Source organism: Nomascus leucogenys, chromosome 19 (genome assembly GCF_006542625.1).
Source record: "Nomascus leucogenys isolate Asia chromosome 19, Asia_NLE_v1, whole genome shotgun sequence".
NCBI classification, from domain to species: domain Eukaryota; kingdom Metazoa; phylum Chordata; class Mammalia; order Primates; family Hylobatidae; genus Nomascus; species Nomascus leucogenys.
The window spans coordinates 36,277,022-36,301,234 of record NC_044399.1 but is presented as its reverse complement, the minus strand read 5'-3'; the positions used below and the strand labels follow the sequence as shown (position 1 = coordinate 36,301,234).

Below are 24,213 nucleotides of genomic sequence, written 5' to 3'. Positions count from 1 at the left end.
AGGAAGAGAGGCAGAGACTGAGAAAGGACACGGGCTGTGCTGCTGTGCCCTGATTCTCTGGGAGAGTCAGAGTCACAGGATCAGCACTGGGAATGACAAGGGGAAATGACAAGCCAGAATTCCTGCCCCAGACACACAGGGTAGCTCTGGAATTTCTCTCTAGGAGTGCAGCGACAATCTGGTCCGAAAGTGGGGCTGGGGGACTTGTCACAAAACTCCATTTTTATAGCAAGCAAGACTCTTTCTACATAGGGTGGGAGGACGGATGGGCATCTGGAAGGATGGACGGACATCTGGGAGGATGGATGGGCATCTGGGAAGAGATGCACACCCCCTTCTTGGTGCCGCACCACCTTCCTGAGAGCTGAGTGTGTATCTGATTTCATTGTTATTATTAAAAAGTTGAATTTTGTCCAGGAATGGTGAACCCGCCTAACAGACACTGACTTTGACCATGACACTGGAAACTTTCAAGGGAAATTTTTAACCACAATATTGCCCATTCATATGCCAGATCAAGATCAAGGTTCTTCTTTAAAAAGTAACTGGTAAGGAAGTGAGAACTGAAAACTCCCAAAGAAGAGTGAGAAATTGAGAAGGGGAAGGTGCTCTGTGGTTGCTTCCCCGAGAGGTTCCAGCAGTTCCTAGGGCAGGTCTGTGGAGATTCACACACTTGAACTTGGTCCTCCGAATTGCTGAATGATTTCTTCTTTAAAAACAAACAAACAAAAAACCGGGCCTGTGTGCAACCCAAAATGTGCCCCCTGCTTGATAATATATGTAACAAATAACGTGCAAAAGTGGTTTATTTTTGTTTGTTTTTGGGTTTTGTGTTTGTTTTGAGACTCTCACTCTGTTGTCCAGACTGGAGTGCAGTGGCACGATCTTGGCTCACTGCAACCTCTGCCTCCCAGATTCAAGCAATTCTCCTGCCTCAGCCTCCTGAGTAGCTGAGATTACAGGCCTGAGCTATCATGTCTGGCTAATTTTTTTTTTTTTTTTTTTTGTATTTTTAGTAGAGATGGAGTTTCACCATGTTGGCCAGGCTAGTCTCGAACTCCTGATCTCAGGTGATCCACCTGCCTCAGCCTCCCAAAGTGCTGGGATTACAGGCGTGAGCCACCACGCCTGGCCGAGACTCTTTTACAGACCCATCATCGGGAGGTCACATCTTGTAAACTGCCCCTCACAGCCTTTTTTGGTGAAATCAGCCCTTTGCTATTGTGCTGGCTGATGGTGTAGCAGGGATCCAGCTGGCTGAAGGAAGCATCTTACCATAGAACCAAGACACAGCGACTGCTTCGATCAGCGCGACAGTGAGCACTGCGGGTCCCGTGGCATACTCCTCCAGCAGCTTCACCACATAGGCCCCTCCCTGGAGGGGAGAGCAGAGCCTGGGTGAGGGCCCTCCAAGGAGCCACCCCTTCCAACTACAGAGACCTGCAGGGGCTTCCTCACTTAGAATCATTCTGGAAAAATCCCACCTGGGACCGAACGTGAGTACCCCAGAAACTGCCTCTTAGGCCAGGTGCAGTGGCTCATGACTGTCATCCCAGCATTTTGGGAGGCTGAGGCGGGCGGATCACCTGAGGTCAGGAGTTTGAGATCAGCCTGGCCAACATGGTGAAACTCCATCTCTACTAAAAATACAAAAAATTTACCCAGGCGTGGTGGCACGCGCCTTTAATCCCAGCTACTCAGGAGGCTGGGGTGGGAGAATCGCTTGAACATGAGAGGCGGAGGTTGCAGTGAGCTGAGATAGCACCATTGCACTCCAGCCTGGGGGACAGAGCAAGACTCCATCTAAAAAAAAAAAAGAAAAGAAACTGCTTCTTGGACTGGCCTTTGCAGTGGCAGTTTGGGCAGGTTTTACCCACTCAGACGCCTCTTCCCATCCTATGTAGTTCATTCTTCTCATTTCCTCTCCCCACTAAATTTTAAGAGACAAACTCCAAACGGCCTTGGGATCTATTTTAAACTTTCTTCAACTCATTGAACACCTGCTATGGACACGACCCTGGAGAATCCCTGCCTCTAAAGACTGAATCCAGAAGGGCCCAGGATACTAGACACATTAAGGGCCTTGGACACAGTTTTGCTTTTCTGTCCTAAATCATGACTCACTGGGGTTCCACTCAGTCCCCTTGACCCCCACTCCAGGGCCATCGGGGTCAGGGCTTAAAGATGCACATCTGCAAAATCTGCCTTAGAGTATTTGCTTCAGCTACCAAAAAAAAAAAAAAGGATCTCTAGAGAGGGTGTGACTTCTTTACCATTGCAAATTCTGGAGGAGACCAAGCGGCATTACACACATGACGTGCAGAACATCAGGGCAGTAACCCCATGAAAGCAGCTCTAAAGAGTGGAAATAGGCTGGAAAAGCAAATCCTAATTTTCTCCAGATAGTTTTTGAAGCCTGAAATCTAGTGGGATCTACTGTAAAATGCTGACAGCCCCTGGATACTATGCATGGAGTCTACAAGTAGATGTGCAAGAAACAACTTTTCTTCTCCTTGATGACAAACTTTTTAATGGGAGTAACAACCTCCCCTCCTTTGGTCCCAAAGCCAGGGCACCATGTGAGATGGAAAGAGGGGAACAGCTTCCTGCAGCGTTCTGTTGCCCTAGGGGAGGCCAACTCAAAGCTGAGGGGCGTGATACTCACGAAAGTCAGGGTGACCAGGGATCCGAAGAAGCAGGTGATGACCACGGCGAGCACAAACCACTCCCGGCGCTTGGCCCAGATGTGTGGGAACTCATCCAGCACAGCTGTGATCACCCCCTCCAAGCCTGCAAACTGAGAGGTACAGGCAAGCAGTCACGGTGGAGACTTTGGGACAAGGCTGTGGCCTTCAGGACAGTGAACGGGAGGGAAGGGTAAGGTTGCTAAGTGACTGGTCAAGCTGATCATCACCAGTTCCCCGACTCACTGGACCATGTAAGCATCTCAATGAGTATTTCCCTGTTTTACACTGTCATTTAAAGGCCATCACTAAGGAGAGCCAGGAAACAAAATAGCACACGTGGACAGAACTTCAATATATGAGGTCTCTCAGGGAGACTCTGTTTGCACCAGAAAGGCCAACTCAAAGCTGAGACTCACTCCACACTAATAATTCCAGGCCCTGAACTGAACCCTTGGCAAAGCAGAGACCCAGGAGAGACCTCGCCCTGGCCTGTAGGCGCCATAATTGGGCCAAGGGACAGTGCTTAATAACAGTTCACATATGTGAGCCTTGGGCCTGTGCCAGGCGCTTGACCCACATTATCCCATTAATGACTCGAATGTACCAGAGGGTGGTAAATGCCGAGGAGTCAGCCGGGGGTCTGGAGCACCAGAAGGGAGTAGCCAAAGCTGCCTGGGATGGCCAGGGATGGGAGGGAATTGAGTCCAGCTGTGTCCTCCTCCTTTCCTCTTCATCCTCCCACAGCCCATTTCCCCTTCCCATTTCCTCACCGTGCTGTCCAAGCCCAGCGTGATTAACATCAGAAAGAAGATGATGGCAAAGAAAGTGGACGCTGGCATGTTGGCTATCGCTTCTGCATATGTGATGAAGAGGAGGCTGGGACCTGAGACAGAGGGGAGAGAGGAGAAGGTGGTTGACAAGACCTGTCCTACAAAGATGTCACAGAGGAAAACTCAGCCACAGCAACAGTTACAATTCTCATCACAAGACCTTATGCGTGAATCAGGTTTTGACACACACCAAGTGCTTCCTCACACTCTACTCCGTCTGACGTGGACACCCCAGTTCCTGGGAGGCAGGAAGGGTGGGGCTTCCATCCTGAAAACTGTGTGCCCTCCATTAACCCTGGGGGTAGGTAACAGACCCAAGACCCAGAGACTGGCAAAGCTGCACACGAGAATAAGAGTTGCCACCATGTAACAATTCCATGGGATTTTTCAGGACCAGGACTGATATTTCTGAAGTCCATGGCAGTTAGCCCCTCTGATGTCTTCAGCTGCAGAACGGTAGGAAATGTTAAATTGATTTCCGTAGAGTCACAGAGGCCTTGGAATAAAGACCTCTTTCTATTTTAAAGTCTCTTTTGATAGTGTGAGGGACATGTCTTCAGCCTCTCATGGGTTAGCTAGGGGTGCCGTCGTTTGGGGTATGGGGTTGGTCAAAGCACCGAATCAGGACAAAGATACAAGCGTGTTGGCAAGAAGGCCCTGGGACCTCGCCCACTAGATGCCATCCCCTGTTTTTTCTACCTCTGTCGCTCTTTTCTTTTTCCACAAAAACTTCACGGTAAAATAGAGTGGTCATATTGGCTAGATTTTCTTTTTCTGCAAGGGGCAGTTCTAAGGATAAATGATTATTTGCTTACTAGACTGAGCCATCACAGGAAGCAAACCCACTGGTTTTAAAGCCATCATCAGAGTCATCATTTCAACCCCATAGATTTCAGAGACCCCAGAACTGGGTGTCAAGGGAGTTGCCCTGTCCCTGCATGGCCTGAACACATGGAAAGATCTCCAAGGCATCGAGCTTCTCTCAAATCTTTGAATAAAAAATGTTTTGGAGACAGGGTCTTATTCTGTCACTCAGGCTGAAGTACAGTGGTGTGATCATGGCTCACTGTAGCCTTGACCTCCCAGGCTCAAGCGATCCTCCCACCTCGGCCTCCTGAGTAGCTGGGACTACAGGTGTGCACTACCACGCCCAGCTCATTTATTTTTTTATAGAGGCAGGGTCTCACTATGTTGCCCAGGCTGGTCTTGAACTCCACCATGCCCAGCCTTCTTTGGAAAATGTCAGGAACATTTAGAAATAAATCAAAAGTTAGATCTTTAAAAGATTCAAAGCAAAGCAACTCAGTAGGAGCAAGGGACCTGCCCAGAACCTGAGGTCATACCCGCATCTTTGGCCACCTCAGACACATCTTCATTCCTCATCTCAGCCATGTAACCGAGCACTGTGAAGATGACAAATCCCGAAACGAAGCTCGTCATGCAGTTCACCACGCTGGTCACCAGGGCATCTCTGGAGGGGAAAACCCAAGGGGCCGCCTGAGACAGTTCCAAGATCAGGGGTCTAAGGAGCATCTGTCCGTGTGCCTGCCCTGCCTTAGATAGGGCGGCCACAGCAAGGACAAGCAGGCTGAACTCAAGGAACCTCAAGCCTGTCCCGGAGTCCCTTCGCCTTCTCCCAGAACCCAGCTGCCGAGGCCTGAAGCTCTGACTGCCATGACCACCACACGTGGTGGAGGGAGAAGAGCAGTCAGGGGTGCTGTAAAAGGCGATCCTGCCAGCACAGACCTCTCCATTTCAAACCAGCCTTATTCTGGAGCAGGGCCCGGGTTGGAGTAGGAGCCAGCACAGGGCCTGAGCCTCACATTTGTGAGATCCTCAGATTTAAACTTTGACTTCAAACTAAGTCACAGACTGCCAGCCAGAGCGATACCCTCATATTTTTCTTTTCTTTTTTTTTTTTTTTTTTTTTTTTTTTTTTTTTTTTTTTGACACAGAGCCTTGCTCTATTGCCCAGGCTGGAGTGCAATGGCTCTATCTCAGCTCATTGTACCCTCTGCCTCCCGGGTTCAGGTGATTCTCCTGCTTCAGCCTCCCAGGTAGCTGGGATTACAGGCGCCCACGACCACGCCTGGCTAATTCTTATATTTTTAGTAGAGATGGGGTTTCCCCATGTTGGCCAGGCTGGTCTCAAACTCCTGACCTCACACTTTTAAATGACAGCCTCATCATACAACTGCAGGGTGGTGTCCCAGTGCAAGGCCACATTGCTTAGGGTACATGTGAATCTCCCTCCCACCTTTAAAAAAATCAGTTCTGCATTTATCTTATGCATAGCACAAAGAGATTGCTGGATGCTGCCATCTGTGATCAATCAAAATTAAGTCTAAAGATGATGGGTGATATTTATTTATGTATTTATTTTTGAGATAGGGTCTCCCTCTGTTGCACAGGCTGAAGTGCAGTGGCATGAACACAGCTCACTGCAGCCTTAACCTCCTGGGCTCAAGCAATCCTCCTGCTTGGGCCTCCTGAAGAGCTGGGACCATAGGCATGCACCACCACACTCAGCTAATTTTTAAATTTTTTGTAGAGATGGGATCTCACTATGTTGCCCAGGCTGGACTCAAACTCTTAGGCTCAAGTGATCCTCCTGCCTCAGCCTCCCAAAGGGCTAAGATTACAGGTGTGAGCCACTGCACCTGGCCCAGTGGGTGATATTTAAAACCATAATTGGTGTAACACTTCCTGTTTTATTAAAATTTCTGAAATAGGATTTTGTTGTAAAAATTATGGCATTTTGGCTGGGCACAGTGGCTCACGCCTGTAATCCCAGCACTTTGGGAGGCCGAGGCAGGCAGATCACCTGAGGTCAGGAGTTGGAGACCAGCCTGACCAACATGGAGAAACCCCATCTCTACTAAAAATACAAATTTAGCCAGGCGTGGTGGCGCATGCCTGTCATCCCAGCTACTCAGGAGTCTGAGGCAGGAGAATCGCTTGAACCCGGGAGGTGGAGGTTGTGGTGAGCTGAGATTGTGCCATTGCACTCCAGCCTGGACAACAAGAGTGAAACTCCATCTCAAAAAAAAAAAAAAAGAAAGAAAGAAAGAAAAGAAAAGAAAAATTATGGTATTTTGTGTTAGTCAAAATAATGTGATCATCATACTTTTTGTTTATACATAATACAAATAATCACATTACAATTTTTGTTGTTAAACACATTGACTAGTTAAACCTAACTACGTAATTGTATGTTGCAGCTTTTTGTAAACTTGCTTTGTAATTTCTCTTTCTTTCTTTCTTCTTTTTTTTTTTTTTTTTGATGGAGTCTCGCCCTGTCGCCCAGGCTAGAGTGCAGTGGCGCGATCTGGGTTCACCGCAATCTCCACCTCCTGGGTTCACGCCATTCTCCTGTCTCAGCCTCCTGAGTAGCTGGGACTACAGGTGCCCGCCACCACGCCCAGCTAATTTTTTTGTATTTTTAGTAGAGATGGGGTTTCACCGTGTTAGCCAGGATGGTATCCATCTCCTGACCTTGTGATCCACCCACTTTGGCCTCCCAAAGTGTTGGGATTACAGGTATGAGCCACCGTGCCCCATCTCTCTCTCTCTCTTTCCTTTCTTTCTCTCTCTCTCTTTCTTTCTTTCTTTCTTTCTTTCTTTTCTTTCTTTTCTTTCTTTCTTCTTTCTCTTTCTTTCTCTCTTCTTTCTCTTTCTTTCTCTCTCTCTCTTTCCCTCTCTCTCTTTCTTTCTTTCTGGAATCTTGCTCTGTCACTCAGGCTGGAGTGCAGTGGCAAGATCTCAGCTCACTGCAGCCTCTCGTACCTCAGCCTCCCAAGTGGCTATGCTTACAGGTGTGCACCACCACCATGCCTGGCTAATCTTTGTATTTTTAGTACAGACAGGGTTTCGCCATGTTGGCCAGGTTAGCCTAGAACTCCTGACCTCAGGTGATCCATCCGCCTTGGCCTCCCAAAGTGCTGGGATTACAGGCGTGAGCCACCACATCCAGCCTCTTATTATTTTTATATACAGGAGCGCTGACAAAACCGAAGGGCCTGGGGCCCCTCTCAGCCTCTGAGTGGCCTAGGTGAAGCCACGGCCTCGATGAGTGCTCTGGCCATGGGTGAGCTGGTCAGGGGCCTGCAGCACACCTGAGGGGCAGTGGCATCAAGGCCTAAGCCTGGCCAGATTCGAGGCCGTCAGTCCAATCACCTTCCTCCACACTAGCTGACTTTCACTCACGCCACTTTCAAGCTTTGCTTGGGGACCCCAGATACTCACTGGTAGCAGTTGTTGTTGAACTTGTTGTAGCTAGCAAAAGCCAGCAGGACCCCAAAGCCTGGACCAAGAGAGAAGAAGATCTGAGCGGCTGCATCTATCCACACCTGGAACACAGCAGGGGTAAGGGCATGGGGTGAGGGGGAGACACAGGCTGACCCTGGCACCAACAGGGTCACCTCTCCTGCCTCCATGTGGCTAAATGCAGAGGCAGAAAAACAGCTTTTAAGGCTCATTCCAGGCATAGTCATAAATCAAGTGCCAACAAATGTGATTTCTCTTCCTATCATTCAGGCATAAGCCCATCCAGTGGCCTCAACTGTACTTTAATGCTTGTATTTCTTGGTTAAAGTATCATTGCAGACTTGCACACTGAAGCCACATTTCAGTTGTCCCTACTGTCCTATTTGGAGGAGGACCGGCTTCGTTTAGTAAAATGACAGACAGGTACACATATTTCCCTCATTATCTTACCCCTGTCTCCAGGAGTTTCTGCCAATTGGGTTTCAAGTAAAAGAGAACACCCCTCCAGGCTCCAGGGAGGGTGGCACCCCTCACCAGCAGGACAGAAAGGATGATATAAGGAAAGGTGGCTGTCACCCACACCACCTGTAAGGAAGAAGGGTTGTCACCATGCTGTTCCAGGGAGGGGAGGGGAGGGGAGTGGGGGAGGGGAGAAGAAGAGGGGAGTGGAGGAGGGGAGTGGAGGAGGGGAGGGGAGGGAGGGGAGGGGAGGGGAGAGGAGAGGAGGGGAGGGGAGGGGAGGGAGGTGGGTGGATGGATGGATGTCAGTGTCTTTTATTCTTGAAGACCTTGAGAAAGGAGGGCGAGGTGGTGTGGCAGAAAGATCACAGCCCTTGGAATCACACAGGGATCGGATTCAGGTTGTCCAGTAGAACTACCTCTGAGCCCACTACGCATCTGTAAGGTTGAGGGAGTATCTAGCAATAAACAATAGCACTGGCCAGTGTATAAAAAGCACTGAACATGGTCCATGATGGGTTTCCAGTAAATTATTGCCACGATTATTAATTGTGGTACTACCAGTGGGTTAAAGGAATCTTGAAAAAAAAAAATCATGTAATGGTTCTTGGCATTGGCCCATTTCTAGAAAATATTCTTTTTTCTTTTCATTTTTTTTTTTTTTTGTGAGACAGAATCTCGCTCTGTTGCCCAGGAGTGTAATGGCATGATCTTGGCTGACGGAAACCTCCACCTCCCAGGTTCAAGTGATTCTCTTGCCTCAGCCTCCCCAGTAGCTGGGATTACAGGCGCCTGCCACCATGCCTGGCTATTTTTTTTTTTTTTTTTTTTTTAGTAGAGATGGGGCTTCGACATGTTGGCCAGGCTGGTCTTGAACTCCTGGCCTCAAATGATCCACCCACCTCAGCCTCCCAAAGTGCTGGGATTAGAGGTGTGAGCCACCACGCCCAACCCACTTCTAGAATTTTCTAACAAATGTGGTGAAGAGAGAGAGGGTGCATCATGGAATGTGTTTGGTGTGGAAGGAAACAGTGCTGTCTGTCCAGGCTACTGGGTTTTGAGTTTGAGAGCTTGTGGGCCCCTGGGCAGGCCTGGATCAGCAGCCAGAGCCTTCCTCACCTTGCCGGAGGTCTTGACGCCTTTCCAGATGCTGAAGTAGATAACAGTGAAGATCAGCATGATGCAGAGGGCCAGCTGCCAGCTGATGCCCCCCAGGTCCTGGAGACCCTTAGACCGATGGATCTGCAGGACGTGGCGCCTGGGGTGAAGGAGAAGGAAGGCCCCTGAGAGGCTCTGTAGAGTGACCTGGGCACACATCTGTGCTGCTCCTTTGAGGGTGCCCAGGACAAATGGACACTGTGCTGCTAGGACCAAGTGGTCACTGAGGCCCAGGAAGAGCTGGGATTGGCCCTGCCTGTCCTGAAGGACCACAAAGCACATTTGGCCAACACCCTGGGAAGAGTGTTCAACCTAAAGGCAGACTTCCTGGATTCTCCTTTGCTGGCTGGGACCTGAACTCCTTTGACAACTGTGACTGGCTTTTGGGAACATGAGGGATGTGTAAGTGTGGGGAGTCGGCTCCCTTCCCTACCCCAAAGTAGCTCTCTCTTTGGGCTGCATTGCCTGAAATTCCAGCATTAAAGAATACTACCTTCCTCAAGCGTCTTCTTCCAAAGGGTAGATCCCACTTACGAAGTTGACACATTAAACCATTTGAATAGTTTTGAACTATCAAAGTACTAGGATGTTTTGCCTCCATGACATTTGGCTGAGAGGAGGACCCTGGAAGGAGAGTAATTTTGGAATGTGAAGGGAGGGACGGGCTTGGGCACGTTGGAGCAACCTGGCTGGGCGCGTGAGAAAGTGCGAGGAGGCACAGCAGGGCTGGGCCGTGGAGCATTTGAGGTAGAGTTTCCCAACTCTGAATTCTGCTACTCCCACCCCTGATGGCTTCATCTCTCAGAAAGGGGTGAGGAGCCCTTGGCCCTGGCCTTCTTTTTAAGAAGCCAAACCCCAGGGGTGTGGCCTGCCCCTAACAGGCCAACACCTCACTTACATGCACTTACGTGTAAAATTCTTCAGCAGGGGACGTGGAATGGAGGGTCCAGGTGACGTTGTCCTCGGAGAAGTAATTGGTGCAGTTGCCAGTGTTCCAGGAGTTCTTGCAGCTGGTCCAGGGCAGCTGGTCCGTGAAGGAGGAGATGAGGTAGTATAGCGCCCAGGCCATGATGGTGTTGTAGTAGGAGGCAATGTAAAAGGCAATGATGCAGATGGCATAACCAATCCCTGGGCAGTGGGTGAGACGGGGAGACAGAGGCCGAGTTTAAGGGTGGCCCAATGACAAAAGGCTGAAACGGGGCACCGGAGAGCCCCACAGCCCAGCAGAGGGGTACAGGTGGGTGCTGCCCTCCATTCCATTCCAAGGACTCCAGGCCACCGTGGGAAAAGCGGCCCTGCCGTAAGTCACTCATATGTATTTGCAAGGTAACATGTTTTAGAAAATGTGTACGTGTCCTGTTAATGCTTTAAAACGTTTACATTAGTTTACTTCTCATTGCCGTTTATTCTGTTTCTCTTTAACAATTTCACACCACTTACGCAGTCAAAACTTAATTACTCAAGCCATCTCCCAGGGATGCCTAAGGCCTGACTGATTCCAGAAGAAGGTCCCCAGCTCCCACCCATGGATGGGAATCCCTTCCTGAGAGGCTCCACTTACCCACCCCACCGAGCCCTTCGGTTACCTTTGAAAATCGGGCAGATTTTCCTCCATATTGAAATGCATCCATTTCGGTGGTACTGTCCCAGTGCGAGCTCCATGTAAAAGAGTGGGATTCCCCCAAAAATGGCCATGATGGTGTAGGGGAGGAGGAATGCCCCTGAGGCAGATGAAAGACAATTTCACTCCCTGCCCACATCTGTCCCAGGATAGCCCAACCAATCTGTGACTCTGAGAATCACATTCGCCAGATGATGTGAGTGTCACGGGGCCACCCTGCGCTGAGTGGCCTCATGCTGTGCTCCTCTGGTCTCAGTGCTTTGCTAGAAGCAGTCGTAGGGGGAGCACCATGACTAAAATGAGGTTTCAGAGGAGGCCAAGAGAGCAATTGGGAAGAAAGCCAGGTTTGGGAGTGAACAGAACAGGCAGGATCACGTCCACTTCTGACTACCTGGAGAACCCTGGGCCACTTCCCCTCTCTGAGCCCCAATTTCCTCCCTATAAAAGAACACAGTTGAGGAGAGCTGAGTTTCCCAAATGTAGCCACACATCATAGTCACCTAGATTCCTGGGTCTACCCCAGACCTCCTGAAGCAGAATCTCCAAGCAATGGGCACAACACAAAAATTGTGTTCAAGCTCCCTAGGTGATTCCGATGCAGCCAGTACCTGGGACCCTTGGAACAGATCACCTGTGACAATCTGTAGCAACAGCTGCAACCCTCTGTGAGTCACCAAATCAGTATCTTTGTTCATCAGTATTATCCATGGCTCCAGACACATGATTATTGATATTTGGCTACACTTCCATAATTCCACTGAGCCAGAATGCTCCCTGACAAGCGCCGTTTGCAGAAGTGGCTGGACAGGGTAGTTTTTCACAGAACAAGAAAGCACAGAGCTGCTACCTAACTGGAGATGCTGGTGTCTCCTGGATCTTGTGGCTGAGGCTGAATTTAAAAATACCAAGTTGGGGATGCTAAGCTGCAGCCTGAGTTTTTAGCCTAAAGGGTGGATCAGCTGTGATTTTCCCTAATTTTCCCTGCTGTAAAATGCTCTGAACCCAGAAACCTGAGGTCTGTGCAAGTCAGAAAGGTCCACGTAATTTACAGTCACACTGGGTAAACCCGGCTCAAGAATAAAACCATGTGTTCTCGTGATGGCCTTCCTCCAAAGAGTTTGCTTGATCAGCTTTACACTGGGGAATGAGTGTCGGGGAAACGTCACCAGTGACCCAGCCCCTTACATAACACTCAGGTTAAAGGTGAGTCCTCTGGAGCAGGAGATAAGGTGATTATGACTTTTGCTCCTCCTAGGCAGGAAGCGCTGAGCTTCCCAGGGGCCCCCTGGAACTACCTTTGCAGCTGCATGGACAGAAATCTTTAAAAGAGAGTAAATCCAGGCCACTCTCTGTTAGGTCACGGGAGAAGTGAGGGTGACATAAATGGATGATCCCCAAACCTCTTTGTAGCTGCCCTCCCAAATCTGTTGTCAGAGCTCCCATGAAAATCAAGCTTGACTCATTTGACACCCACTTCTTGTTATTTTCCTGTGCTGAAAACAAGTCCAGAGGCCCCAAACCCATTCACTTTTCCCCACTGTTCTGCTCTCCCCCAGGTTCCCATCTTCATGCCTACAGTCAGCTACTATTTTTTATAATCTACAAGTCAACTACTTGAGAGGCTTTAGGGGTACAAGGAACAAGATAGGGCCTCTGGCCTCAAAAATCTAACATCCCAGGAAGAGATAGGAGGGCCAGCCATGCGTGGTTTGAGGATGGCATTAATGTCATGCTGTGAATCTAATCCAGCTTAAATTCTGCCCAGACTGGTAATTAAGACTCAGGACTTACGTTGATGCCCTTCTCTGACCTCACACAGGTCCAAAGGATCAGAAGCATCTGGGACTCCGAAGCCACCTTCGAATTTTCCCTTACGCAGGCCTACCCTCCTGGACTCTTCCCAGCACAACTTGCCAGCAGGAGTGAAGGGACTCAGCACAGGGCTGATGGCCATTCCCTCACTTCTGGCTGCGGGAGGACAGAGCCTGGAGAATGCGGGATGAGAAGGAGGCCCTTCAATAAATGGAGCGCTAATGATGCTGGAGATCTGTGAGGTCAGGTTTGGGGGGGCTTCACCCAGCCTCACAACCCGGAGAGCCTCAGACACGCTGCCTTCAGCTTTTGGCTTGCTGGAGAGCTGACTTTTTTTTTTTTTTTTTTTTTTTTTTTTGAGACAGAGTCTCCCTCTGTCACCCAGGCTGGAGTGCAGTGGCACCATCTCGGCTCACTGCAACCTCCACCTCCCAGGTTCAAGTGATTCTCCTGCCTCAGCCTCCCAAGTAGCTGGGACTACAGGTGTCCGCCACCATACCCAGCTAATTTTTATATTTTTAGTGGAGACGGGGTTTTGCCATGTTGGCCAGGCTGGTCTTGAACTCCTGACCTCAGGTGATCCGCCTGCCTCAGCCTCCCAAAGTGCTGGGATTACAGGTATGAGCCACCACGTGTGGCGAGATTTGACTTTTCGGCCAGCTCGAAAGTCTAAGTCATCATGTTCCTAGACTTACACCAGTGAAGGCTGAAAAGACATGATCTGTCTTCTGGCCTCTCAAGGGGACCTATAGCCCACCCCAGGTCACAGCCCACCCCAGGTCACAGCCCACCCGGGTCACAGCCCACCCCAGGTCACAGCCCACCCGGGTCACAGCCCACCCCAGGTCACAGCCCACCCTGGGTCACAGCCCACCCAGGTCACAGCCCACCCGGGTCACAGCCCACCCCAGGTCACAGCCCACCCTGGGTCACAGCCTCTACTTGCAGCCTGTGATACTGACCCCCTCCATTCTGGTAACATATGTAGGGGAAGCGCCAGACATTGCCCAGGTCCACAGCATAGCCAATCACCGACAGGAGGAAATCCACCTTCTTGCCCCAGGTCTCCCGTTCCCCTTGATGAAGCTCAGCCACTAGGGTGGTGGTGGCCGCTGGGATAGAGTGCCGCGTGTCATCTCCCGCACCAGGACTTGGAACTGCTGAGTACCCATTGGATATTTGCCCCGACTCCACTTTGTCCCCTGGGGTGGGAACAACCTGCTGTAGAACTCCGTTTTCCTGACAATCTTCTCCATCCTCACACGCTGACAGCTGCTTCTGAGAATTTAAGGGCGTGGTCTCCATCCTGCTGGTTAGTAAACGACACTGATGTCCATCTGCCAAGGATCCCAACTGAACTCTGGGTGCTTGGATTTGTGGATCACCTCCGAGCTCTCAATCGTCACGATTGACACGTGCAGGATTGACTCTGTTGGAAAGACACACAGAGGAAGGAGAATAAAGTTAGACATTTTACTCGTCTTTGGTATTAACTCATCATACATCTTAAACTACATTAGTTAACGGGATTACAAATGCATCTGTTAAATGTGAGACATCCTATTTGCTACATGGCAGTCCATAAATTCAACTAAATTTCTCAACCTGTACAGGGCATCAAATTACAATCAAGTAATTTCAAAAGGAAACAATAAAACCAACAAAAATAGATTGCAAATCACCAAGGTTTGCACAGGCTGGACTGGAGAGCAAAGCACTCGCTTCCCTTTGAGCCACTGGACTCTCATCTTGTGGTTTGCCAGAGCTCAGAAGAACGTGAGAGAGGCTCCAAAGCGTCACAGAGCACCCCCTTTGTCTTGGATGCTATGTTGGGGAAACAATGACAAGCAAAGGCGTTTCTGCCTTTTAGCAGGCAAGACAGTCCTCGCCATCATTTAAGCTGCACACCCGAAGTTATATTTTATATCAACTACAGATATGATTTTAAAAGGAAAAAAGCAAAGGACAGAGGTAAAAAGGCCACCCTTCGTGAGGCACCCCAGCTCCTTAGCTACGGACTCTGTCACTCGTCTTTTAGCCCCTAAGAAAGTTGGGGCAGATTTGAGCTGCCTCTGGCTGCGTCCAGTCTATCTGCACATAGCCTTTCTGCGTTCCCATTATGCATTTGCAAGCCCGACTGGTCCTTACACGGCACTGCTGCTCACCATTTGTTCTTGTTTCCACTTGCCAGCAACTCCTGTGGCTAAACCCCTTGTTATTCTGCAATCGCAGGCAAGCAAGGTCACCTTGCCTCCAGGAGACCCAGGGAGAAGAGCGTGCAGGTTGCTGATGCTGGGGTGGTTGGTGTCACTGTCCCCCTGCGCCTCCCTTGGGAGGGCCCGGCCGGGGCTGCTGTGCCTTCATTTCACCGCCGTGGCCTGGGTGCAGGGAAGTCAGCTCAGCTCTGGATTGAGGTCTGAGTCGTCAAACATGGGGTAGAAATTTGAGCCCTTTTGGACTTTAAACCTATGGCCTGTTATAAAGTTGTAAGCAGCAGTTGTAAGACTGTTCAACTGCTCACTCTGTTTCTTCTGGGCCTGAGCTTTTCAAATTCTTGAAACAGTTTGGGAGTTGAAATACTAGCTGAGTTGAAATTTCTGCCTAGCTAGGATGACATTGGACCCTTCTGGAAAAGATAGCCAGGAATGGACTATTTATAACTGCAATGATCTGAGGCCAACTCTCCAGATCCAACAGTTAGGAGGATGGCTAGGAACTGGCTAATAGAAATGGCACATGGATGTCTCCTACCTATTTGGGGTTTTCGGTGACTGCAACTTAGGTATCTACACATGTGAAGACAAAAACACAGTAAGTGAAAAATCAGGACACAAAATAGTAGCTTCACATGGATGACTATATCTATAAACACAAGCAAGGATTAGACATGAACGCCAGGGAATGTCAGTCACTAGGGTTCTGCGTTTGCTGCATTTTTTCTGTAAAGTGGAAAATAAAAATTTTAAAGGGATCGACTGTTGCCAAAAATATCTACAGCAACAAGAGATAAATCAGCTCCATGTAGCTAGGGTGTGTGTGTGTGTAAGGGGAGGTAGATGTCTTGGGCTGTACTGCACTGGTTGGGCCCTCCGCCACCCACCCCAGGCTCAAGGATGCAAACACCACTCAGAGGAGATGAATTCTGACAAGAGCCATCTCCATAACCTCACCCTGCTCACCATTTATGCTACTGCCTGGCCTTGGCCTCCCCCCACTTCCCCCTTCCTTGGGCCCTCAACTAGGCTTGATAGGCTTTTAAAATAACCACACATCCTCTCACCCACCATAGGTAACCATTTACCAGGCCAAGGGATATTATTATTATTTTATTACATGATGAGATGTCAACATATTTAAATATTCAGCTAAATTAAACCTGAACTTGGTGGTCAATGGTTGTGTTGTTTAAGAAGGCCTCTGTACTTCCCTCCGGCCTATATCGATGACATGTTTTGTACGTTAAACAACTGACGGACTTGAAGGCCAAATGGCAGGGAGGAAGAGCTTTTCCCTGTGCGGCTGGAGGGCACCGAGTTGACAGAGCTGCTCCTTCCCTTGCTCTTCCTCCCACTGGCCCCACAGTTTTTGTTTGTTTGTTTGTTTGTTTGTTTGTTTTAGACAGAGTCTTGCTCTGTCACCCAGGCTGGTGTGCAGTGGCACAATTTTGGCTCACTGCAACCTCCGCCTCCTGGGTTCAAGCGATTCTCGTGCCTCAGCCTCCGAGTAGCTGGGACTACAGGCGCGCTCCATCATGCCCGGCTAATTTTCATATTTTTAGTAGAGATGGGGTTTCACTATGTTGGCCAGGATGGTCTCAAACTCCTGACCTCACATGATCCACCCGCCTTGGCCTCCCAAAGAGCTGGGATCACAGGTGTGAGACACCATGCCCAGCCTGGCCCCACAGTTTTCTGCAAGAACCTCTTCTATTTTCAGTACTGCCACTTTCCTCTCACTTAAATAGAAGCTCCAGTTGCATCACCCAATCCTTCCCTGGCCTCTCTACCCAGGCCCAGAGGGTCTACGGAAGGGAAACACGGTCCATCTCAGAAGCAGTACTTTGGGGAGAGGAAATAGACACTTAGCCGCAGCAGTGAGCAGTTACCCTCCTGCCTCAGGGGCCAAATGATTTGTTCTGGATCTTGTTTACTTTCTCCCTTGAGGCGTCCTGCAGAGCGGGTAGAAAGTGTGTGCAGGTAGGTAGATTTCTGGGGGCAACGTGTGTTCTCGGGAGCCCTCAGGGGTTCAGCCCCAAAGGCATCCAGTCCTGAATTCCTGGCAACTATGGTGAGCAGCTCCTGGAAGAGTAATACGCTGTTTCTATTTGTGTTCTGAGCCATTACAGAGGTCTTGTTTCCTGAAATATCCCCTAGTTCTTTCTAATTTTTTTAATTAAAAAATTTTATATCAACAGGCTGAAATGGCCCCAGTGCAAGAAAACCCAGAGCATTCCTCAGACAACTCATGACCGGGCAGCCTCTCCCCACAGGCTGTCTCTGTCTATCCAGCTGTGCTTTCTGGGGTTCTCCTACTGAGCCCCCGCCCCTCATCATAGAATCTGGGGTGCAAACAGAAAGTTACAGCCACTCAAAGGAGACACACATCTTTTCTTAACTTACTCCTCTGCCTCTGCCAGGTAGAGGAAAACTCCTCTTGGTGACTAATCAGGTCTGCCAGGAGCAGATGCCATGTGCCCGGGGCCCTTTCTGCCTGCAAGCTCCTGCCTGTGGAGCCCCAGACTCTCTTCCTATTTCTTCTGATTCTGCAGAGTGCTGGCTGGCTTTTTCTATCAAGACTTGCACATAACAATGGCTGAAAACAAGCTGGCCCAGGAATAGAGAAGTGTGAGTTGTTAAGAAGGTTGGTTTCTGAGAATGCCCTCTTCTAAGCTTTCTTTTTTTAAAAGGTATTTTTATCCTGCTGGGTGGAAAGATTACAAACGAGGTCAATATTACAGCTGTGACCTTCTCCAGGCAGCCTTTGAGTTTCTCCATGGCCAGAAAAAGCCCCAGAAGGAAGCCTTCCTTTGCATCTTGGATGTGTGCTATTGTTCCAGGCTGAGCTGGTGACAGGCTGAGGGTGGTGCCACGGACCCCATCTCTGCTGTGGGATGACAGCTGGTAGACAGGAGCCTCGTCCCCCTAGGTCTCTGCACATGAGGGGTGCGGTTGACCAGCCAATGGGAGTGGCTGACTTTCTCTTAACTCTCCTGAAGCTAATGCACTCCATTCCCCCAATCCCTGACTCCAAGTAAAAAAGGACTGTTTCTATTTAAACTTCTCCTGATCAAATCTCCATTCCTCTTTCCACACGCTCTGTCTCTATAGCCAGGAGCAACCCTTACCTGAACAAGCATGTAATTATCACGATTGGTCATAAACACCCAGCCCTTTGGCAATGCCTGTGACGCTCCATCTACTTGGTGCCTATCAGTGCCTTCTAAGCAGAAAGACACCACAGAAATGTTGAACTTTGACCTCATGTGTCAAGATCAAAGTGAGTTCATTTCTCAGGAAACTCAACTTTCTTTTTCAAAACAAACAAAAACAAATGAACTGTGGGTTTAACGCTGAGATAGGATTAGTTACAGGTCATGGAGCCAACTGGCAGTTCGTATTCTCTATTCAGAGGGAGGCTGAAGTTCCCAGGGCATCTCCCATGAGTGATGGGAATTATGGAACGCTGGTGCCGTCCGAAGCAGTAAACATGGAATCTGGCCCTCTCCATGGAGAAGCACTCCCTCAGCAAAGATGTGCGTAGGCCCACATGTGCTAGGCTCCTCAGAAACAAGGCAGGCAGGCCGGGCCAGCTGGCTCACGCCTGTAATCCCAGCACTTTGGGAAGCCAAGGCGGGTGGATCACCTGAGGTCAGGAGTTTGAGAACAGCCTGGCCAGCATGGTGAAATCCTGTCTCTACTAAAAATACAAAAAGTAGCTGGGTGTGGTGGTGGGTGCCTGTAATCTCAGCTACTTGTGAGGCTGAGGCAGGAGAATTGCTTGAACCCAGGAAGCGGAGGTTGCAGTAAGCCGAGATCGAGCCACTACACTCCAGCCTGAGTGACAAGAGTGAAACTCTGTCTCAAATAAATAAAAATACAAAAAATTAGCCAGGCGTGGTGGTGCATGTCTGTAATCCCAGCTACTCAGAAGACTGATGCATGAGAATCGCCTGAACCCTGGAAGCAGAGGTTACAGTCAGCCAAACTGTGCTCCAGCCTGGGCAATAGAGTGAGACTCTGTCTCAAAAAAAAGAAAGAAAGAAAGAAAGAAAAAAGAAACAAGGCAGGCACAGCCCTGCCTGCATGGAGTCATGGAGTTCACGGGCCAAGCCTAAAATCTGAAAAAGAAGACCAACTGCTAGGAAAAACACGATGCTTCTGGAGAGGCTGGTGCTGCCGCACATCCCGTGGTGAACGGAGGCTGCCGCTGGCTTGCCGCGGCGTGTTTAGATAGCTCACATGTTTTGCACCACAGTTGCCCCCAGGCTTCAAGTCTTCCTTTGCTGCTGTTGCACAGTTTCTGTCACAGGACCTTGGCTGTTGGCTGATCCTTCCTTGCAGGCTCTGCAGTGTAAAATGGGGGCTCACGTTTGCATCTGCTGAAGGCACTGCTGTGTTCTCGAAGTGTGCAGGGTCATGGGGGCAGAGGTCGGAAGCCATAGGGACTACTGGCTTGCCTTTCCAATGAATTGAAGAGATTTCATGATAGAAATGAAGAGAATAGAGAAACTCTGCTTGTTTTTCTTTGGACAAAAAGGGTAGAAATGAAATCCACTATCACAGCCATCTCCTTATCCAAAGGATTCCTTATATGACAGAGTCAAACAGTTTAGTGTTTTTTCTGTTTCTTTGTGTGTGTGTGTGTGTGTGTGTGTTGTTTTCTTAAGAGACAGAGTCTTGCACTGTCATCCAGGTTGGAGTGCAGTAGCATGATCACGGCTCTCTGCAGCCTCAACCTCCCGGGCTCAAGGAATCCTCCCACCTCAGGCTCCCGAATAGCTGAGATTACAGGTGTGCACCACCACACCCAGCTAATCTTTTGTATTTTTTTTCAGAGATGGGATTTCACCATGTTGCCCAGGTTGGTCTTGAACTCCTGGCCTATGAGCAGTCCTCCCGCCTTGGCCTCCCAAAGTGCTGGGATTACAGGCATGATCCACTGCACCCAGCCTGGTTTAATTTTTTGGAGAGGAGTTAAATAGAATAAAATCCTCAGGGCCATTTGGGCCAGTTATCATGAGAAAGGAAAAGAATTTCTGTCCATAGGCCGGGCGCGGTGGCTCACGCTTGTAATCCCAGCACTTTGGGAGGCCGAGGCGGGTGGATCATGAGGTCAGGAGATCGAGACCACGGTGAAACCCCGTCTCTACTAAAAATACAAAAAAAAATTAGCCGGGCGTGGTGGCGGGCGCCTGTAGTCCCAGCTACTCGGAGAGGCTGAGGCAGGAGAATGGCGTGAACCCGGGAGGCGGAGCTTGCAGTGAGCCGAGATTGCGCCACTGCACTCCAGCCTGGGTGACAGAGCGAGACTCTGTCTCAAAAAAAAAAAAAAAAAAGAATTTCTGTCCCTAACTTTCCCTGCCTGGGAGAGGCTAGTCCTGGGCTTCTCTCTACACAGAGTATAAAATCTAGAGGATATGCCCCTTGTGATGGGGTCAAGGTCCCCCCGAGAGACTGGCCAAAAGGATACTGGATTATTCATTTTGACTTTACTAGAAAGAAATGAATTTAGCACAGCAGACATGAACAGCCCTCCTCCAGTGAACATAAACAGCCAAGCCCAGACTAACTTCCTTCCAGAGTCATCCTTCATTAGTTCCTGTGTTCACAACCCATAGCTCTCCTTTCTGTTTCAGGTTTGCACTGGAATCCATGGTCCACCACTTACTGGCTGTGTGACTTTGAGTAGGTCACTTAACCTCTCTTAGCTTCCATTTCCTCCTGTGTAAAAGCAGACTGTTAAAACGGCTACTTCCTAAAGGCTGTTGTGGGAATTAAAGTATGACACATGCTTAACTCAGTGTCTAGCACAGGGAAGCATCAATAAATGACAGTGAGTTGATGTCACTGTCACCACCACACATCCGCAACCCATTCTACCTTTCTACTTCACACCCTAGCCAGGGAAACTGAGGCCCACAAGACTTGGGACTTAAGTGATCTGTGGCTCCCAGCACGGGCCTCACTGGGTCATGCTTGTTCCTCTCAATCAGTGCTTGGGGTCACCTGGGAAACAGACTCCTGGGCTGCTCTCCCAGAGATTCTAATTCAAGAGATCCACGTGGGCACTCAGGGATCTGCAGTTTTTAACAAATACCGCAGGTTACTCAGGGGCCAGTAGGCACCGACAGTGCCGTGTGCATCCCCACCCTGTAGCTTCCCTTCCTCTAATTATCCTGCACCTTCTAAGGCTTGGCATAAGCTTCTATCCACCTCCTCTCACCACTCCAGCCCAAGATACACTCTTTCTACTCGATTCTCATTTGTCACTCGCCATTGATTACCAGGCATCATTAATTATCCTTTTATGTACATTTGCTTCGTGTGCCCCTGGAAGCAGAGGCTACGGCTACAGGTCCCTGAGTCCAAATACTTGCAGACTGGAGCACGCCCTGTACAGCTCTCAGCACGGAGGGCTTGTTTTGGGTTTCCTGGCTGGGCGAGGGTGCCAGCAGATCTGAACTCCATGTGAGGTGCTGCTCTTTCTCTCCTCCCTGGAGTTAAGTCAAATGGGATCAGGGTTCTATTCTAAGGGGCCCTGTCCTTCCCTGCCTCACCCATCGGGAAGATTGGCTGTGCATCTTGTGGGCAGAGGAGGAGGGCTGCCTTAACAGTCGTTTTCATGGACTATGGACAGGAAGAGATTGACATGCCCAGGATTAAAGAGCCCAGGATGGGCTTTCAGACTTTGAAACAAGTACTGGCAGGCACACCCATCAGTGGTCTGGGCTCCAAATGTTCACCTGTGAGCTGATGGTTTGGAACTTGGAATATATTGCCTAACCCACAGAAATAAACGTGATAAACTTAAACATCTGAAACGAAAGCTGTAGAACACAGCGTTGTTAAGTGCTACACGACGGCGTAGGGGTGGGGAGAGGGCTGACAATGAGACTGATCCGAAGTTCTTTCTTTCTTTATTTTAACCTTCTTTTTGGTTCTTAAGGAAAACTAAATTTAAGGAAAGAAGAATAAGGAGCAGGGAGATCCTTGTACAGATTCCACGGAGGTGTCTTTTAGGCACTTTTGAGCTCTTTAGTTTTGTTTGTTGTTCAATTTTAAAATACACAGTAGAGATGAGGTCTCACTATGTTGCCCAGGCTGGTCTTGAACTCCTGGACTCCAGCAATCCTCCTGCCTCAGCCTCCCAAAGTGCTGAGATTACAGGCATGAGCCACTGCACCTGGTCCAGGTTCTTTAGAAGTTGATGACATGGGCTGGGCGCAGTGTCACACACCTGTAATCCCAGCACTTTGGGAGGCCAAGGCGGGCAGATCACCTGAGGTCGGAAGTTCGAGACCAGCCTGATCAACATGGAGAAACACTGTCTCTACTAAAAATACAAAAATTAGCCAGGCATGGTGGCGCATGCCTGTAATACCAGCCTTTTGGAGGCTGAGGCAGGCGAATAGCTTCAACCCAGGAGGCAGAGGTTGTGGTGAGCTGAGATCGGGCCATTGCACTCCAGCCTGGACAACAAGAGCGAAACTCCATCTCAGAAAAGAAAAAAAAAAAAGAGAAGAAGAAGAAGGAGGAGGAGGAGGAGGAGGAGGAAGAAGAAGAAGAAGAAGAAGAAGAAGAAGAAGAAGAAGAAGAAGAAGAAGAAGAAGAAGAAGAAGTTGATGACATGAATTGCTTGTGACACGTAATTTCACAACTTACAACTTTTTGCAGAAAACAAAACTGCTTTTACTCTGTTACTATAGTATATTCAAATGTGGACGAGGCTGGGAAAGGGACTTGAGAAACTCAAAACAGATGATGTGTTAGATTAAGCAGGATTAGGAGTGTCACTTACACCTTCCAAACACTCCTTTGCTGTTGTGATAAATACAATTTATGCAATAAGTAAAAATCAAGATAAAACACATGGGAACATGTCCACACACAGCTTTTCTTTTCCTTTATACAGGTATGTTACTAAGATTACCTTTGTGCAAAACAGACATGATTGGGCCCACAAAGGGACCCAAGACAGAGAGAAGAGGGGAAAAAACAGCCCCAGGGAGGGGTGCTATGAAATAAGGGTGGATTTACCTGTGGCTGCTGAGCAAGGTGGAAGAAGGAAGTGGGGGAAAAGGGGTTTGAAGTGGAATTACAAAATAAAATGGGAGCGGAGAAGAGAAAAGAGAGGGGAAACTGGTCCATTTCTCTGGGTGGGGCATGGAGGGGAGAAGCAGAGGTGAGGTCAGGTGAGGTGAGGCTGCTGGAGGAGAGGGGTGCATCCAGGTGGAGGGGGGCACAGAGGACACGTGCGACCACCTCTTCAGCCACAAGGTGTTTGGAGTTTGGCTGTTGCTGCTCAAAGGTGCCTATACTCTTAGGTCAAAAATTTCTGAGATGTGCTTTAGTGTCAGTCACACAGCTGGGGACACTCATAAAAAATCAGTTCATCCTCACACATCATTGCACCAATCTAGTTCTCAGATATGCACTGAGATGAGGGCAAGAAAAACTTTCTGACCCCTAGTTTACAGTCTCACAAAGTAACACTGTAAGCTAGAAAGGACATCGAGACGGCAGGGGAAATGGGAATATGAGTGTATGTGCGATAACAGTATTGTATCCATCTCCAGTTTCCCCAGCATGAAAGTGGCGCTGTGGTTATGTACGAGAAGGTCCTTGTTTGTTGGAAATGTATGTTGAAGTATTTAAGGAAGAAGTATCTGGAAGTCTGCAAACTCTCAAAGGTTCAACTATATATATTAGTTGAACCTATATAGAGAGTATATATATCTGTATGTATACATACAGTTATATAGATATATATAGTGTATATATATATCTGTACATATACATACAGATACATATAGTTTATATATACATATAGTGTATACAGATACATATATATACTATATGTATCTGTATGTATACATACAGATATATGTACACACTATATATATCTGTATGTAAATGAGAACTCATGGACACAGGAAGGGGAACATCACATTCCGGGGACTGTTGTGGGGTGGGGGGAGGGGGGAGGGACAGCATTAGGAGATATACCTAATGCTAAATGACGAGTTAATGGGTGCAGGAAATCAACATGGCACATGGATACATATGTAACAAACCTGCACATTGTGCACATGTACCCTAAAACCTAAAGTACAATAAAAAAAATATATATATATATCTGTATGTATACATAATAGTGTATA

General features: G+C 48.8%; 1 protein-coding gene across 1 annotated transcript in view; it reads right to left on the bottom strand.

Annotated features, from left to right (window-relative positions):
* SLC6A4 (solute carrier family 6 member 4) overlaps positions 1–15,096 on the bottom strand; it is a 30,228-nt gene extending 15,132 nt beyond the window's left edge. The window contains exons 1-11 of the mRNA XM_030799808.1: positions 14,999–15,096; positions 13,796–14,262; positions 10,987–11,121; positions 10,309–10,528; positions 9,362–9,500; positions 8,234–8,368; positions 7,763–7,866; positions 4,861–4,988; positions 3,458–3,570; positions 2,666–2,797; positions 1,276–1,375 (exon numbers count right to left, since the gene is read on the bottom strand). Coding sequence (XP_030655668.1) covers positions 1,276–1,375; positions 2,666–2,797; positions 3,458–3,570; positions 4,861–4,988; positions 7,763–7,866; positions 8,234–8,368; positions 9,362–9,500; positions 10,309–10,528; positions 10,987–11,121; positions 13,796–14,138 — 1,549 coding nt within the window. The 5' untranslated portion in view covers positions 14,139–14,262; positions 14,999–15,096. The remainder of the gene's footprint in view (positions 1–1,275; positions 1,376–2,665; positions 2,798–3,457; positions 3,571–4,860; positions 4,989–7,762; positions 7,867–8,233; positions 8,369–9,361; positions 9,501–10,308; positions 10,529–10,986; positions 11,122–13,795; positions 14,263–14,998) is intronic.
* Positions 15,097–24,213: the final 9,117 nt, after the last annotated feature.